Here is a 13799-nt window from a genome sequence, read left to right as displayed (position 1 = left end):
ACGAAAGCTGTGGCCGAAAGCTCATGTGTAAGTGTCTTTTAATTGCGCCTGTCTGCAGCTTAACATTTCATTTTTATGGTATGTAGCACTCTATCTTTTCCATATGTTGTTAATATTAACTTTCGTTAATCTTCAAGTAGTGACCATTCTCCACTATACAAGTGTTTGTCACCAAAAATGTGAACATAAACTTCTGACGAATGACCACAACATTATTTTCTGCATTCGTATGCTGCTGATAGTGTTCAGTGTTACTCAAAATCCTCCAGAATGAAAAGAACTATAAATATTTATTATTGATCTGAATTTTCAGTTCTCATGTAGCAATGAACAAAGATTTGTAAAGGGTTGCAATAAGCAGTCATATAATTCTCTTTAACTTTATGGACAATTAAGTGTTGTGTTAGTGTTATCACATTTTAATAAATATTTAACTGTTATTTGACTGTAAGTCATGAAATAGCAAACAATCTCGTAAAGGTCCAGCCATATATTCTGTGGAAGAATATCCTAAGGGAATAAACACAGGTATAATAAATAACATATTACATCAGTGCAGTAATACACATCTCTAGGAGATATCGGCAGGCCTGTTGCTTTGTCCCAGCAGTGAGGTGCCTGAGGTAGGGAAAAACAAGCAGCAAAAAATGCAGTTCTCTGTGGCTGGAACCACCTCACTACTTACACTTGCTTCTCTTGGTAAACACTTCGTACTTCTCTTTCCAAAGTTTCTCATTTACCTCAGAGCTTAATGTGGCCCAACCCTGCATGAGGACAGGAATAAATGTTATACTAAGCAAGAAAAATTTGTGTTTTTTTTTCATTACAGTTTCTTCCATGAATAAAACTGCAGCTAGATATGTGCCTTTTGTTTTGAAAGTGGTAGTAAGAAATGATACAAAAGAGGTAAAAATGCGGTTGTCAAAAGCATGAAGTCTGACATCTGATAAGAAATAGAAATTAATGTGATTAAGATCCACAGTAAAGGCCACACACAATTAACAAGGAAAATAATGTTATGAAAGTGGAAGTACAATGTATAGAAATGCAAGAAAATAAGCAAGATGTCTTCATGACATCAATGGTGTTTGAAAGTTAAGCAATATATTCGTGAAATAAATAAATGGTTTTTAGCCATTGGCACGCATATTTATTTAAACAATAATAGAGTCCACCAGCTGCAGATAACACAGTGTGTGCAAAGTCAGGTAACCAAGTCTAGCAGTTTAGAAAAATAAGTTAAAGATTGCAAAAATTGAGAGATACCATTACATGTAACTAAAATTCTGGTTAACTATTTTAGACTTATGTCTGTGTGCCAAAGGGAATTGAGTAATATTGTAATACTAACACCAGGGTTTATACAAAAGGTTTACTGGTTAAGATACCTCCCAGTTCATTTACTTTGTTCTGTATTGTGTGTATTTCACAGCACTGTGAGCACACTAAAACTATGTATTCAATATGCCTGATAACTCAAGCACCGCTGATCTTGGTTTGCAGGATAGCACTTGTAGGCCATGTTCCCAAGTTAGCCACCCATTTGTTAATGCCACACAGATGACAGTTTTTCTTTCTATGTCTAAACTACGGACAAGAAAGTTAAAAATGAAAAAAAATCAAACAGGGATAGATATGTAGAGAAAAATCACACTTGCCTAGCAATAAATGTCTGTACATGACCATCAAAGAGAGCAAAAAGTAAATGATGTGTTTTCAATTAAAAAAAAAAAAAAGAACATTAAAAAGAAAAATTAATTAAAACATTTACAAACATTTATAGTGAATACTTCTCAAGAAGATACAATGATTTTTTTAAAAAAAATAACGGCTTCAGATAAAAGAACTCTATTTCTCCCCATTCCTTCTTTTGCTCTGTGTCATGATTTTGTGTTTACTTTTTACTTTTCTATTCACATAACCCTGATTTTTAACATATTTCATTACCACTGTTTTTCCCTTAGATTACTTTTGACTCCTACATTATTATGAGCTTTTTATGTTTCAGTTTCTCAAACTGATAGTTGTGAGAAAATGCTGGTAAAATGCAAAAGATACAGCAAGCAATAGAGTGGTTTGCAACTCCTTTTGGAGGTACTATGTTCATATGGGAATTAAAGGATATAGTGAAACAAGATTTATTGCTTTACTGTATGTATTAGTGTTAATGGCTTATTACGTTTAATTTTTTATCTGTCTTTGTCATTTACGTCTCTCTCTTTTATATTATGTTGAGTATATATTAAAAATGTCTTAATTCTTTCAAATTTAATATTGCATAAATGACTCCCATTACTTTATCTTTGTTTTGTATTGGACTGGGACATGTGCCTAGATGCAAATAAGGAGTTTAGAGGCACCATTTTTCTCACTGTTATCGTTTTTCCATTGAAATATGCATCTGGTTATCACAGATGAAGAAGTGGTTAATATACAGTATCCTTTGCTTTTTTTGGGCATATGGTGCCAGAATTGAATGGTTTATATTTTTTTCTTGTACCATAATTTGCATTTTATGCCTGCTGTGGCTGACAGACTTCTTTTTATATCAACCTTCAGTGTATGAGGGAGCTGTGAAGTTCTTGTTGCCAGAAAAATTACTTCAGAAGATAATGAGAACAACAAGAGACTACCAATGTTATTGGATGTTGATTGGTTAATTAATAAAGACATTTTTTACCATTCTTTATAAACATTTTCTCATATTTAGCTCAAAATAAAATTAGACATTGTACTCTTTTTCTTTAGTTACATACAATATGTGTGATTTCTGCAACTATTTAAATGTTTCAAAATGTGGTTTCATGAGCAATGACTGTTGATTGTCTTTCAACTTACTTGGAGGGTGTGTGTAAGATGTAATACATAAGGAATGTAGATTGTTTACAAATGAGGAATTGAAAGTCTTACCCCTTCAAAGAGCTTCTTCTTGTCGTCATATGATCTTGTATCAACACGGCGCTCATACTTTGAAGCAACCTGGATTTTAGGCTGTGAAAGTGATGAAATTAAGAAAATGAAAAATTAATATAATCTAAGATACTGAAGAATAAGTACAAAAGAAGACTACTATTTGAAAATATAAAGGTAATACTATTTATCATCCTTAAATACTTCATTATAATGATACAGATAAAAAGAATGGTCTGTAGAAAAATCTTCCTCACAAGAGATCTACTTCTAAAATATTTTGAGAGTAGTCTTGTGATTAAACATCCAAGAAAATGTATTGAAAATTTAATTTTATGATTGAAAGAGTGGTTGGCCAGTTAAAGTTTTTCCTACCATACAATAGTAAGAAAAATAAGTTTAAAGTGAAGTGGCTTTTGATACTTACTGGGTACTTTCCAGTCAGTGCTCTGAAAATTGAGAGAGAGAAGTGGAATAATTAGTAAAGGTTTATTCATGTCATCACATAATCCTGTAAACATAAATCTCTATGAATGGTTCTGAGAATTAGAATATACTTGGCAGTATGAATAACAGGTTAGGGGATATTAAATTGTCTTATTTACTCTAAGAATACAAATAATACTGTGTGTGGTAAGAATTCATGAATGTAACTGCAGGTACACTTACTCTGGATCCAGACCCTTCTTCATAGCTTTGTGCCTAAGCTGCTGCTTCTGCCTCTCCTTCAGTTCTTTCAGCTGCAAGACAAAATCATGCAGTTGTGTTGGATTACACATTTCTTATTAGAGATATAACCTGAATAATGGGAAATATATCATGGACAAATTATGTAGAGGTAAAAACATTCATGTAATTATCATCAAGCTACTGATTTTTATTTGTGTACTTATCATGTGTATTTTCAATTGTGAAATGTTCATTTAGTTGAACTCACGTCATAGTCCTGCCTCTTCTGCCTTTCTTCGAGGTCATATTTCTCTGTTTCAAGCTTTACAATACTTTCCCACAGTTCTGTTGCTTTTGCACGCAGCTTATCTACACTGAGCCCGTCAATATCAAGAGGCTTGATGCGAATGCTCAGGGAGATTCTCTTCTCTTCCTCCAACTGTTCCTTGGTCTTGTTCCTCTCCAATTGTGCGGATGACATGTTGAACTGTTGAAGAGGAAGAAGTCATATAGATTATAAGCTCACAAATCTTCTCTTTTGTTATACATTTGCATTATTTATACACCTACAAGTATGTTATTTTATGATAATGGAAAAATCCAAAATTGAAGTAATTTTGATAGTATAAAATCTACAAATATAATTAGTAGTAGATCAAGTACTTCTAACTTATCATAAAAACATGTCCAGTTACAAGTAGTTATCAAGTTTTAGAATGGAACATTCACTCTGCAGTCAGATATGATAGGGTGGTAATGTTCTTGACACGTTAAATTTGTAGGCCTATCTAGACAATGTTCTGCTATCTGAAACAAAGACTGATTCACATCTATGGCCTTCCTCTGCATACCACTATGAAGTGTATGGCAGAGGGTACTTCCCACTATACAAGTTAGTAGGACTTCCCATTCCATTTGTCAATGGAGCATGTGAAAAATATTTGCTTAAACACCTCTGTATGCACAGTAATTAGTCTTACCTTGTCTTTATGACTGATACAGTAGTGACACATGGGGCAGGGGTTGTATTATATGCTGGCCGGAGTGGCTGAGCGGTTCTAGGCGCTACAGTCTGGAACTGCGTGACCGCTATGGTTGCAGGTTCGAATCCTGCCTTGGGCATGGATGTGTGTGATGTCCTTAGGTTAGTTAGGTTTAAGTAGTTCTAAGTTCTAGGGGACTGATGACCTCAGCAGTTAAGTCCCATAGTGCTCTGAGCCATTTGACCCATTTTTGGTTGTATTATATTCCTAGATATCACTTAAGGTTGGTTCTTGAAACTTTGTAAGTAGAATTTCATGGAATAGTTTGCATTCAGCTTCAAGCACCTGAAAGTTCAGTTTTCTAAGCATCTCCATGATGCTCTGTCCCTCCTATTCTTTTTCTACAGAAGCTCACTTGCATTACTTTGTGTGACTAGCATTTTTAAGAGAAAGAAGTTGGTTGAGAAATAGTTTAACCATAGCTTAATAATTAGTTGCAGAATTGAACTTTCAGTTTGCACTGAGGTGTAAGTAGGAATAAACTTAAATAAACATGCCTACCAGGTTAAAACAGTCTACCACACTGAGACATTTTCCAGTGCCAACCATGTGCAGGACTGTACCTTCCCCATAAACTTTGACATGATTAAAGAGGTTGCATCATTAATGTTCACAACCAGCCTCTGCAGACAACTGCAAACCTCCATGGAATATTTGTGTTTTTCTCAGCAGTAATACTTTAGTATCGATATTTTGTCTTAGTGCCAGTGTTTGGGTTGGAATTACTGGTAATGACATAATGGGCCAATCATTCTTCACCAACATGTCAGTGGACAAGTAAATTAGCAGTTTTTTCAGAATACTGTACTTTTGAGTTACAGAATGAGATATTGGCAGATGTGTGCTGATGGTCAATTACATGTTGCCATTCACCAACTTCTCTATAGTGTCCTCTCTGGCAGGTAAATTGGAGAATGTTCTGCTCTCTGGTTGATAATCTGTACTTCATTTATTTAGGGAAAGAAGGAGAAGGGGAGGTGAGGGTAAACAGTGATTTATAAAAGCGTCATGTATGCTTATCTGCGTCCTGATTGTTACATACACAACATTGCAGCAGAAGTTATCAACAATTCTCAGTGTAAACCAGAACATGTGGACTGATATTTTTCCATTGTGGAATGGGCTGACACCTTTTCTTGACCATGAAAGACACTTCAAATGGCAACTGTAAAGTTGTCCATTCACTAAGCATTATGATTTCAGTACAATTTCACAATTTGGCTGCATTGTTACCCAGTAATTGATTTGATCACCAGTCAAAGGAGTGGGCAGAAAAATGTAAATTTGTTTCAGACCAATAAGAGGTATTTAATCAAGAGTTAAAAACTTTGATTTTAGAGGTATTATGTTGTAATGTTGCTATACTATTACAATATGAACTGTTTACTTACGGATGCATCCTTCTTTGTAATCGTGAAGTTGGGGCCCTTGTTCTTGCTCTGGTCCTGTGGAAGGAATTGTAATTTTCAGTTCATGTACTGTAAACAGAAATTGTTAGAATGTTCGTTTTTTTTCTTTTGAAAATTGATTTATGTTTTACATTTCTGTCCATATTTTCATTTTATATGTAACATTTAATGAAAGTAAGTCATATTCATATTCAGGAAAACTTTTCTGTTTTCTAGTTTTGTTCAAAATTATGATGCCCAGATACAAAAATTTAAAAAAGAATGTTGTTAAAAAACTGACTTACCATACAGAAAAAAGGTTTTCTTTACCTATGTATGTTGTTGCACAGGAACCAATTTATGTTGAAAGCCTCAAAAATCTTTCGCAGAAAAGCTTTGCGTTGAGGAATTATTTAGCAGTTATATTTTTAAACTGTTCTTTTGCCATTTTTATTGTATGTACATGCTATTTGGTTGTTAGCAATCAGATAAAAATAAATTGTCTGATTTTTAAAAACTTCACTTTTGCAATTAAAAGAGAATTTCTTTCCATACTGACTTTTGTTAGAATTAAAAAAAGGAAAAAGAGAAACATAAAAACAAAAACAAAAATCTTTGCAGTGAATAAATTTTTTGTAAAGCTCACAGACTTCACAGATTTCACATCCTTATGATGTGTCAGCACTGTAAGAAGCAATCTTAAAACATGTTTTAATTCCTTCAAGCATCTGCAGTTTAAACAGAAAGACAGCAAAGTATTTATTAAACATCCAGAAATAAAAAAATAAAAGCAATTTTGTTATACAGTGTTTGAATAGAACATTGTAACAGATCTTATGCCAGATTAGTAGGTTTTATAGCACAGGAAGAAATTGCTACAGCACATGCTGATTATATGTGGAATACAGTAAGTTCTTTCAGTTAGAAAAGGTAAGAGGCTTAATTGTTACAGCATCTGTTATTGAAGAAAGGAATGGTAAGAATTAGACAGGGGTACTACAAATCATGTTAGCCATTTATTTTTGAGGTGGTTGTTCCTAGAATGATAAGCATTCTTCCTAAGTCAAGAAAGATGCAGGAGGACTATCTTCTGGGCAGAGAAACCAACACTCGCCCAGAGTATCCAGGATAATACACAGGCAGGTTGGTCCAACAGGTCTCACCACACTACACTGTAAATTTCAGCGGTCACCACTAGCTTACCGGCTGTGAAAAATAGAGAAAAAACAGAGAGAACACAGTTAGACACTGAACATTAAAAAACTGTCTGTACATCTAAGTGGATAGACTCAATTCAGATCTACTGTACATTGATTTTAGGTCTAGGAATCACACTTTTGTGTGTGCTTAATAAAAGTAAATGTATGCTACTGTTTACAATGATGCGTGAAAGTAAACAATTTAATACATTACACTATGAATCTAACTAACATTTTAATACCTCATTTTCACATCCTTTTTTTTTTGCTATAAGGAATTCACTACTTATTGGGCATGCATCATATAATGCAATTTAATACAGTACAGTGTAAAACTATCCAACATTTTAATATTATATCTCATAAAATCTTTTTACTACAAGGAAGTAGCTACAAATGGTACATGCATCATATAATGCAGTTAGAAACTCTAAACCAGTATGTATCTAAAGAGAATGTAGCAACTGCAGCTACTTGGGTATAAGTTATCTACTAGTAGGTGTCATACAGGAAAAATACAATAATAATACAGGATGTACATAAAGTCTGGGAACACTTTCAGTTATTTATTGCACAAGAACTAAACATTGTACAGATATCATACATAGTGCATTTTGAAGAGTTTTTTTTACAAACATTCGATATGGAAACCATGAGTGATCCGGCAGACGTGAATACAGTAATCGTATTCTTGCCATACCCGTTCCAGCATGGCAACTGTGGCAGTTGCTTCCCATATTCTCTCCCAGAGTTCTGCGACATCATGTGGTAGAGGCGGTACACACACCAAATCTTTAATGTGTCCCTTCCTTGTTGGTGGCTACTTATCGTACATGGTTCTAAACATCCACTGAACAGCTGTAGCACACTTGTTATTGTCAACTCCTGCATGCAGAAAGCTCGCTCCCCACCTGAACTCGCCATGTTTGCCACTAGCGCTGACTATCAGCAAATTACCAAACTAGGCTGTGGCAGTATACCTGAGGAAAAACTTTCAGGGTTTATGACATATGTATGATATCTGTACAATGTTTGGTTCTTGTGTAATAAATAATTGAAAGTGTACCTGGACTTTATGTACACCCTGTATATGGAGTGCTCAACAACACATACGGTATTTCATGAGAACAGTGAATCTTTGAAAACTTTATGTGATATATTATTTTGCTTTTAAGTAATAACCAGTATATCTGTTTGAGTGTCTGGCATTACAGAAATAATAAAAAAAATATGCAAATTACTTGTAGCTACTGATGAAAAATATTAAAATGCTTTGAAACAGCATAAAATAAATTTAAAATCATTCCCTCACTTCCTTCAGCTCTCCTTGCATTAGTACACCCAAATCATTTGAGTTCTTTTAAGTGGAAGGTAATATTTACAACACAGATAACCACTTCATCCAAAATCACATGCAAGAATCTTGTGAAATAGAATCTGGTGGATTGTAGGTGATTTAAAAATGTGACCAACACAATTTAGGGAATGTTTAACTGATGTGTCATTTGCAATTAGAACATGCGGGAACTCTGTCACATAAAAAAAGAAAATGTGTCTTAAGGAATTCGTGATCACTCCTTATTTTACCTGTCTTCATTAACTGCCAGGGTCATACAACAGTCTTATGGTGGTTACTGGTTTTGATTTTTCAGTAAACCATCTTTGGATCAGTTAATTCCTTTCACTACGACTGTAGTATGTCTGCCCTTTGAGCATGTCATAGGAGATGCATGATGATGAAATGTCAATATCTAACACAACATGTGATATGACATGCCTATATAATGGATCAAATATAGTTGTAGTTAAAGAAATGTCAGATTTGAAGATTATTTCTGAAAAACCAGAACTGATATTCACGAAAAAATTATGTTATTATTCTGATGGTCAGAGAACGCTCTGTTAAAAGTATTTAATCTTGTTGCTGAAGAATGCCTTCCAGTAATAGTGTAAGCTAAGTTTCAGAAATTTATGTAGACAATACATATCATGTCCATTATAATTATCCGGGCTGTTATGCCGTGGTCGGTTGATGAATTCTGAGGTGATTCCCAACGTTTCGCCTCCGACTGCGGGAGACATCTTCAAGGGGGTCCGTAGCTTGATGGAAGGTCCAACACACACACTGGTTCGCTACTGACTGCGAGCCATTGTGTGTGTTGGACCTTCCATCAAGCTACGGACCCCCTTGAAGATGTCTCCTGCAGTCGGAGACGAAACGTTGGGAATCACCTCAGAATTCATCAACCGACCACGGCATAACAGCCCGGATAATTATAATGGACATGATATTTCCGGCCGTGAAAGTTTACATTTTAGTATCAGACAATACATAAAATGAAATTTTATGTGTGTAGGGTAAGTTCTAGTAGAATGTAAAGGAGACCACTTACTGAATAGCAGAAACGTTGAGCTGTTGACAGGCACACAAAGAAGAGTGGAAGCTTTGCTAGCTTTCAAAAGAAATTCTTTGATGAATGGGGTACAAATACATCACGCACACCCACCCACATACACACACACGCACACATGTACACACACACACGTACACACACACACACACACACACACACACACACACACACACACACACACACACAACTTTGGATCTACAATGTGCTGACTAGAAGCTCAATGCCAGGGTCTCAGTTCGGTGACCAAGTCATTGCTACCTGTCCTCAATCCTTCCTCCTGCTTCCTGCCTCTTTCTTTCTCTACCCACCCCATGCAACTAAACCCATAACCCAGTCCACCTGCCAAACTGCAATCCTGGCATTGTGTGTCCAGCCAGCTCTGTGTAGGTGCACAGGTGTGTGTGTGTGTGTGTGTGTGTGTGTGTGTGTGTGTGTGTTAAAGCTAGCAAAGTTTTCATTCTCTTTTGTGTGCCTGTTAACAACTGAACATTTCTGCTATTTGGTAAGTTGTCTCCTTTGCTTCAATGTATTTGAAACGTAATTTTATAAGACAACATTCCCAATTGTCAATCACACTGTCAGCACTGAAAAGCAAACTTAAGTGTTGTACGTTGTCAGTGCTGTAATGTGTGAAAGTGACTTCGAGGTATAGTGTTAATGGAAACATATGGTGATAAGCATTTATCCATTAATAAATTTTAAACTGAAAGTAAAAATGTTATATCAGAGAGCTTTTTATTGATTCCAAATACCAATACTGTGTGCCAACTGCAAACAAATTTAATGTTACGCTAACTGAAAATTAGATGCAAATCTGTGTGACCGTCTTAAGCTGGAATTGTACATACTAAAAGCCTCAAATAATCATGGTTCCTCATAAAAAAACTTTGTTTAAATTTGACATATGAAACTTTAAGATGTGCAGCACACTAATAGATAGCGAATTTAAGTTCATATGACTAGCAAAAGATTGTCACCCGGCATGTTGAATCTAACAGTATCTTCATGTGTCTGCAAATACTGTGGAATAACGAGAAACAGAATTCAATTGCTTGGAATGTTTGCACTAATGTTATAGTATCTATGGGAATGGTACAGGTGAGTGCCTATTACATTCATCTTGAGTAACACAGTGCACAAGGCTGATATGACAGATTGGCAAAATTGTGGTTATTTTCCTCCAGCCATAGTAGAGGACATTCTATGGAGGAAGTGGTAGATTTTACAGTTGCATCAACAAGCACTATCCAATAACTTTATGTGTTTATAGGTGATTAAGATCATAGTTGCAGTAAAAAGATGATTGTGATTTTTTAGCTTTGTGTCTCCTTGTAGTGGCTAAAGATGAACTTATATTGTGGTCCTTTACAACTTGTTTTCAAATGAAAACTTAATGAAGAACAGCATCAGATTGACATCTGGAGCAGAGCTGCATGCAAAAGACCCAGAAAGTCTGGAAATGTGTGAAATGCTGTTTCGTAGGGGTAATAAATGTGAATAATAGTTGATGAAAGGGATAAGCCAAGAAGCATTGTATTCTGACTATATACCTTGAGAGCTGCCATCATAGCTTGTCTCTTCTTCTCAGCCTCCTCCAGACGGCGTCTCTTTTCCTCAATGTCCCTCTGCTTCTTTTCCTCAATTTCACGCTGTCTCCTCTCTTCCTCTTGCTTCTTCCTCTCAGCCAAGCGCTTCTCTTCATCAGCACGCATGACCTGTTTGGAATGGTTTTGTATTTAGTTTGAGAAGGCTACAGATTATGTGGTAAGGAATTGAGACTACATGAAGAGAATTAGTACCAGCTACATTTTTCAGCCTGTTTAATTTACTGATCGTCATAAGACATAGCAGATCACTAGTGTCTCAGCAATAATAATGATGATGATAATAATAATAATACTAATAAAACACCCAACATATGACATAACAAAAGTTAAGGTTCACAGCAATCATTTAGTTTTTTTGAACAAATAAGACATAGTACAAGCACAAATGCATGAATGAGTGTTAATGAAGTTAACTCACTGAACAAAAACCTTAACACTATGCAAATATTTCATATGTGTAGACTTAAATAAATAAAATTAACATTAAAAACCTGTACCTATTTTGCAAACTGATAGTTAAACAGGGACATTAGCAAATATTAAACTATGATTATGAAGAGATATTTGTCTGTACTGAAACTTCAGTAAATACATAAATTTATTCCTTTTACTATGTAACATTATGTGCAGATCTCTCATTGGCCTCCCATCCTCCTCCTTTTCCATATTATTTGCAATAGGCATAATAGTTAATTCTTGATATAAGGAAGCCGCAGCATATTTATTCATTTATTAATGTTGTTTCCTTGTTGTTTTGGCCTCTTTTTCCACAGTTGTGCATATGCAGCTTGTATAGGTCAATTGCCATCTTTAGCAACTGTAATAAAAGTCTTATTCAGACCAGATGCATTTATTTTAACACATCCTCAGTCGTAAGGTTTTACATTGTTTATTCCATTCTTCTTTGCCTTCCATGTGTATTTGTTGAGTGTTTGCATTTGCCCACAGTACCACGTGTATGTGTTTAGTATTTGCATTTGATTTCATTTCATTTGATTTGCGCACAAGACTTTCACTGCTCTACAGGACAGTGCACAGAAGTGTAAATGTGTCAAGTACAGTGAAAGTCCTGTATGCAAATGCAAATAATCAATACATACAAGTGGAAAAAGAGCATATTTAAAATAAAGCATAATGTGTACGGTCTGAATAAGACTTTTATTACACTTGCTAAAGATGGCAATTAACCTGTACAACATGTATTTACTTATTTACGTCCATAGACCATTCTGCACAGTTATATTGGACATGTTTACATGAAGTTTGAAAAAATTACAAGTTTGAAAAATACATAACTATATGTATATATCAGTAAAATGACTGATTTATTCAAAAATAGCCTCTAAAATATAAGCATCTAAAAATGTTGATATACATACATAATTACCAAAGATTAAAATCACTTTATGCTTTCTGAAAGTGTTTTTTACATATTTTCACATTTACGTATGAAACATTACATTATATTTTTGGTTTATGGAATTCTTTAATACTGTATGGGAAAGTTTTAATCAAGTGACATTTTAGTTTATTTTTGAGAGAAGACATGTTTTCTATTGCCTTTATATAATTTGGCAAACTGTTGTACAGAAGGCACTCTGCTTTTATAGGCTCATTTTCTGTTAATTTGCGTCGGTTTCATTCAGTATGATAATCATTTTTATTTCTTGTATTACAGTTATGGATATTACTGTTTAACAATGCAGCATGTTTACTTTTTACATGAATAATTGTTTCATATATGTACAATGATGCTACTGTTATTTATTTGTGCAGCAATCTCTAGGGGATAATTTTGCCTTCTTTTGTAGCTTTAGTACTCTTTGTATGTGCACCAGGATGCCACATAATTTGTGAATGAACTAGCCCATAGTTCATTAACAAATTCAAAATTTGAGCAGACATTTGTGATAGTATTGTTCATATTTTGCTGTATTTCTACACACTTTTCTTTATTTTCCATGAATGATTTTATAACATCAGCTGCTTTCCCCCTTATCTATAACTGACTTATCTATATAGCTGATTAATTTTAATTGGAATATTATTCGCTCAGAGAATTTAATTTTTAGAAAATTGTTGAGGCTTTGTGGTTGCTCTCCGACATATTGCCTGGGGGCTTCTGTCTTTGGAACTTTGGGCGATGCTTATGCAATTATTTAATTGGTGTTTCATCATTCGCAAAAACAAAAATTGTTGGATTATAAAAGGGATTAAAACATCTTTAATAAAAATGGGCCTACTGCACAGAGCTAGCAAACTGGACGGTGGCAGGCCGAAAGAGTTCAATTTGTACTTTAAAAGTGTAAATGTACTTGTAGAATAGTGATTAAAACAGCAAAAAAAGGGTCACAATGATAATGTCATTAGGAACTCATCTAACAAACGTAAGACAATATGGAGTATAATAAACGACCAAAGTGGAAGAAAGAGAACCACAGACAATGAATTTAAGTTGAACATAGAAGGACAAAAAACAGAAAATACACATAAAATTGTCAATGATTTTAACAATTTTTTAAGAAATTTAAAAAAAATATATTGCCTGCCTGTTCAAACATTGTGCACT

The 13799-nt window shown here is 34.5% G+C and overlaps 1 protein-coding gene across 4 annotated transcripts in view; it reads right to left on the bottom strand.

Annotated features, from left to right (window-relative positions):
* The window catches only part of LOC126412359 (troponin T), a 44685-nt gene that overhangs the window by 14792 nt on the left and 16094 nt on the right, over positions 1-13799 (bottom strand). For 2 of the 4 annotated variants that reach the window (XM_050081915.1, XM_050081917.1), the window contains exons 4-10: positions 11174-11338; positions 6014-6067; positions 3848-4066; positions 3580-3650; positions 3338-3359; positions 2911-2991; positions 686-764 (exon numbers count right to left, since the gene is read on the bottom strand). In XM_050081915.1, coding sequence (XP_049937872.1) covers positions 686-764; positions 2911-2991; positions 3338-3359; positions 3580-3650; positions 3848-4066; positions 6014-6067; positions 11174-11335 — 688 coding nt within the window. In that variant the 5' untranslated portion in view covers positions 11336-11338. The remainder of the gene's footprint in view (positions 1-685; positions 765-2910; positions 2992-3337; positions 3360-3579; positions 3651-3847; positions 4067-6013; positions 6068-11173; positions 11339-13799) is intronic. The other 2 variants (XM_050081916.1, XM_050081913.1) reach the window with 1 other exon arrangement.

The sequence above is a fragment of the Schistocerca serialis genome, chromosome 7 (assembly GCF_023864345.2).
Source record: "Schistocerca serialis cubense isolate TAMUIC-IGC-003099 chromosome 7, iqSchSeri2.2, whole genome shotgun sequence".
NCBI lineage: Eukaryota > Metazoa > Arthropoda > Insecta > Orthoptera > Acrididae > Schistocerca > Schistocerca serialis.
This window is presented reverse-complemented; position numbering and strand designations above follow the sequence as displayed.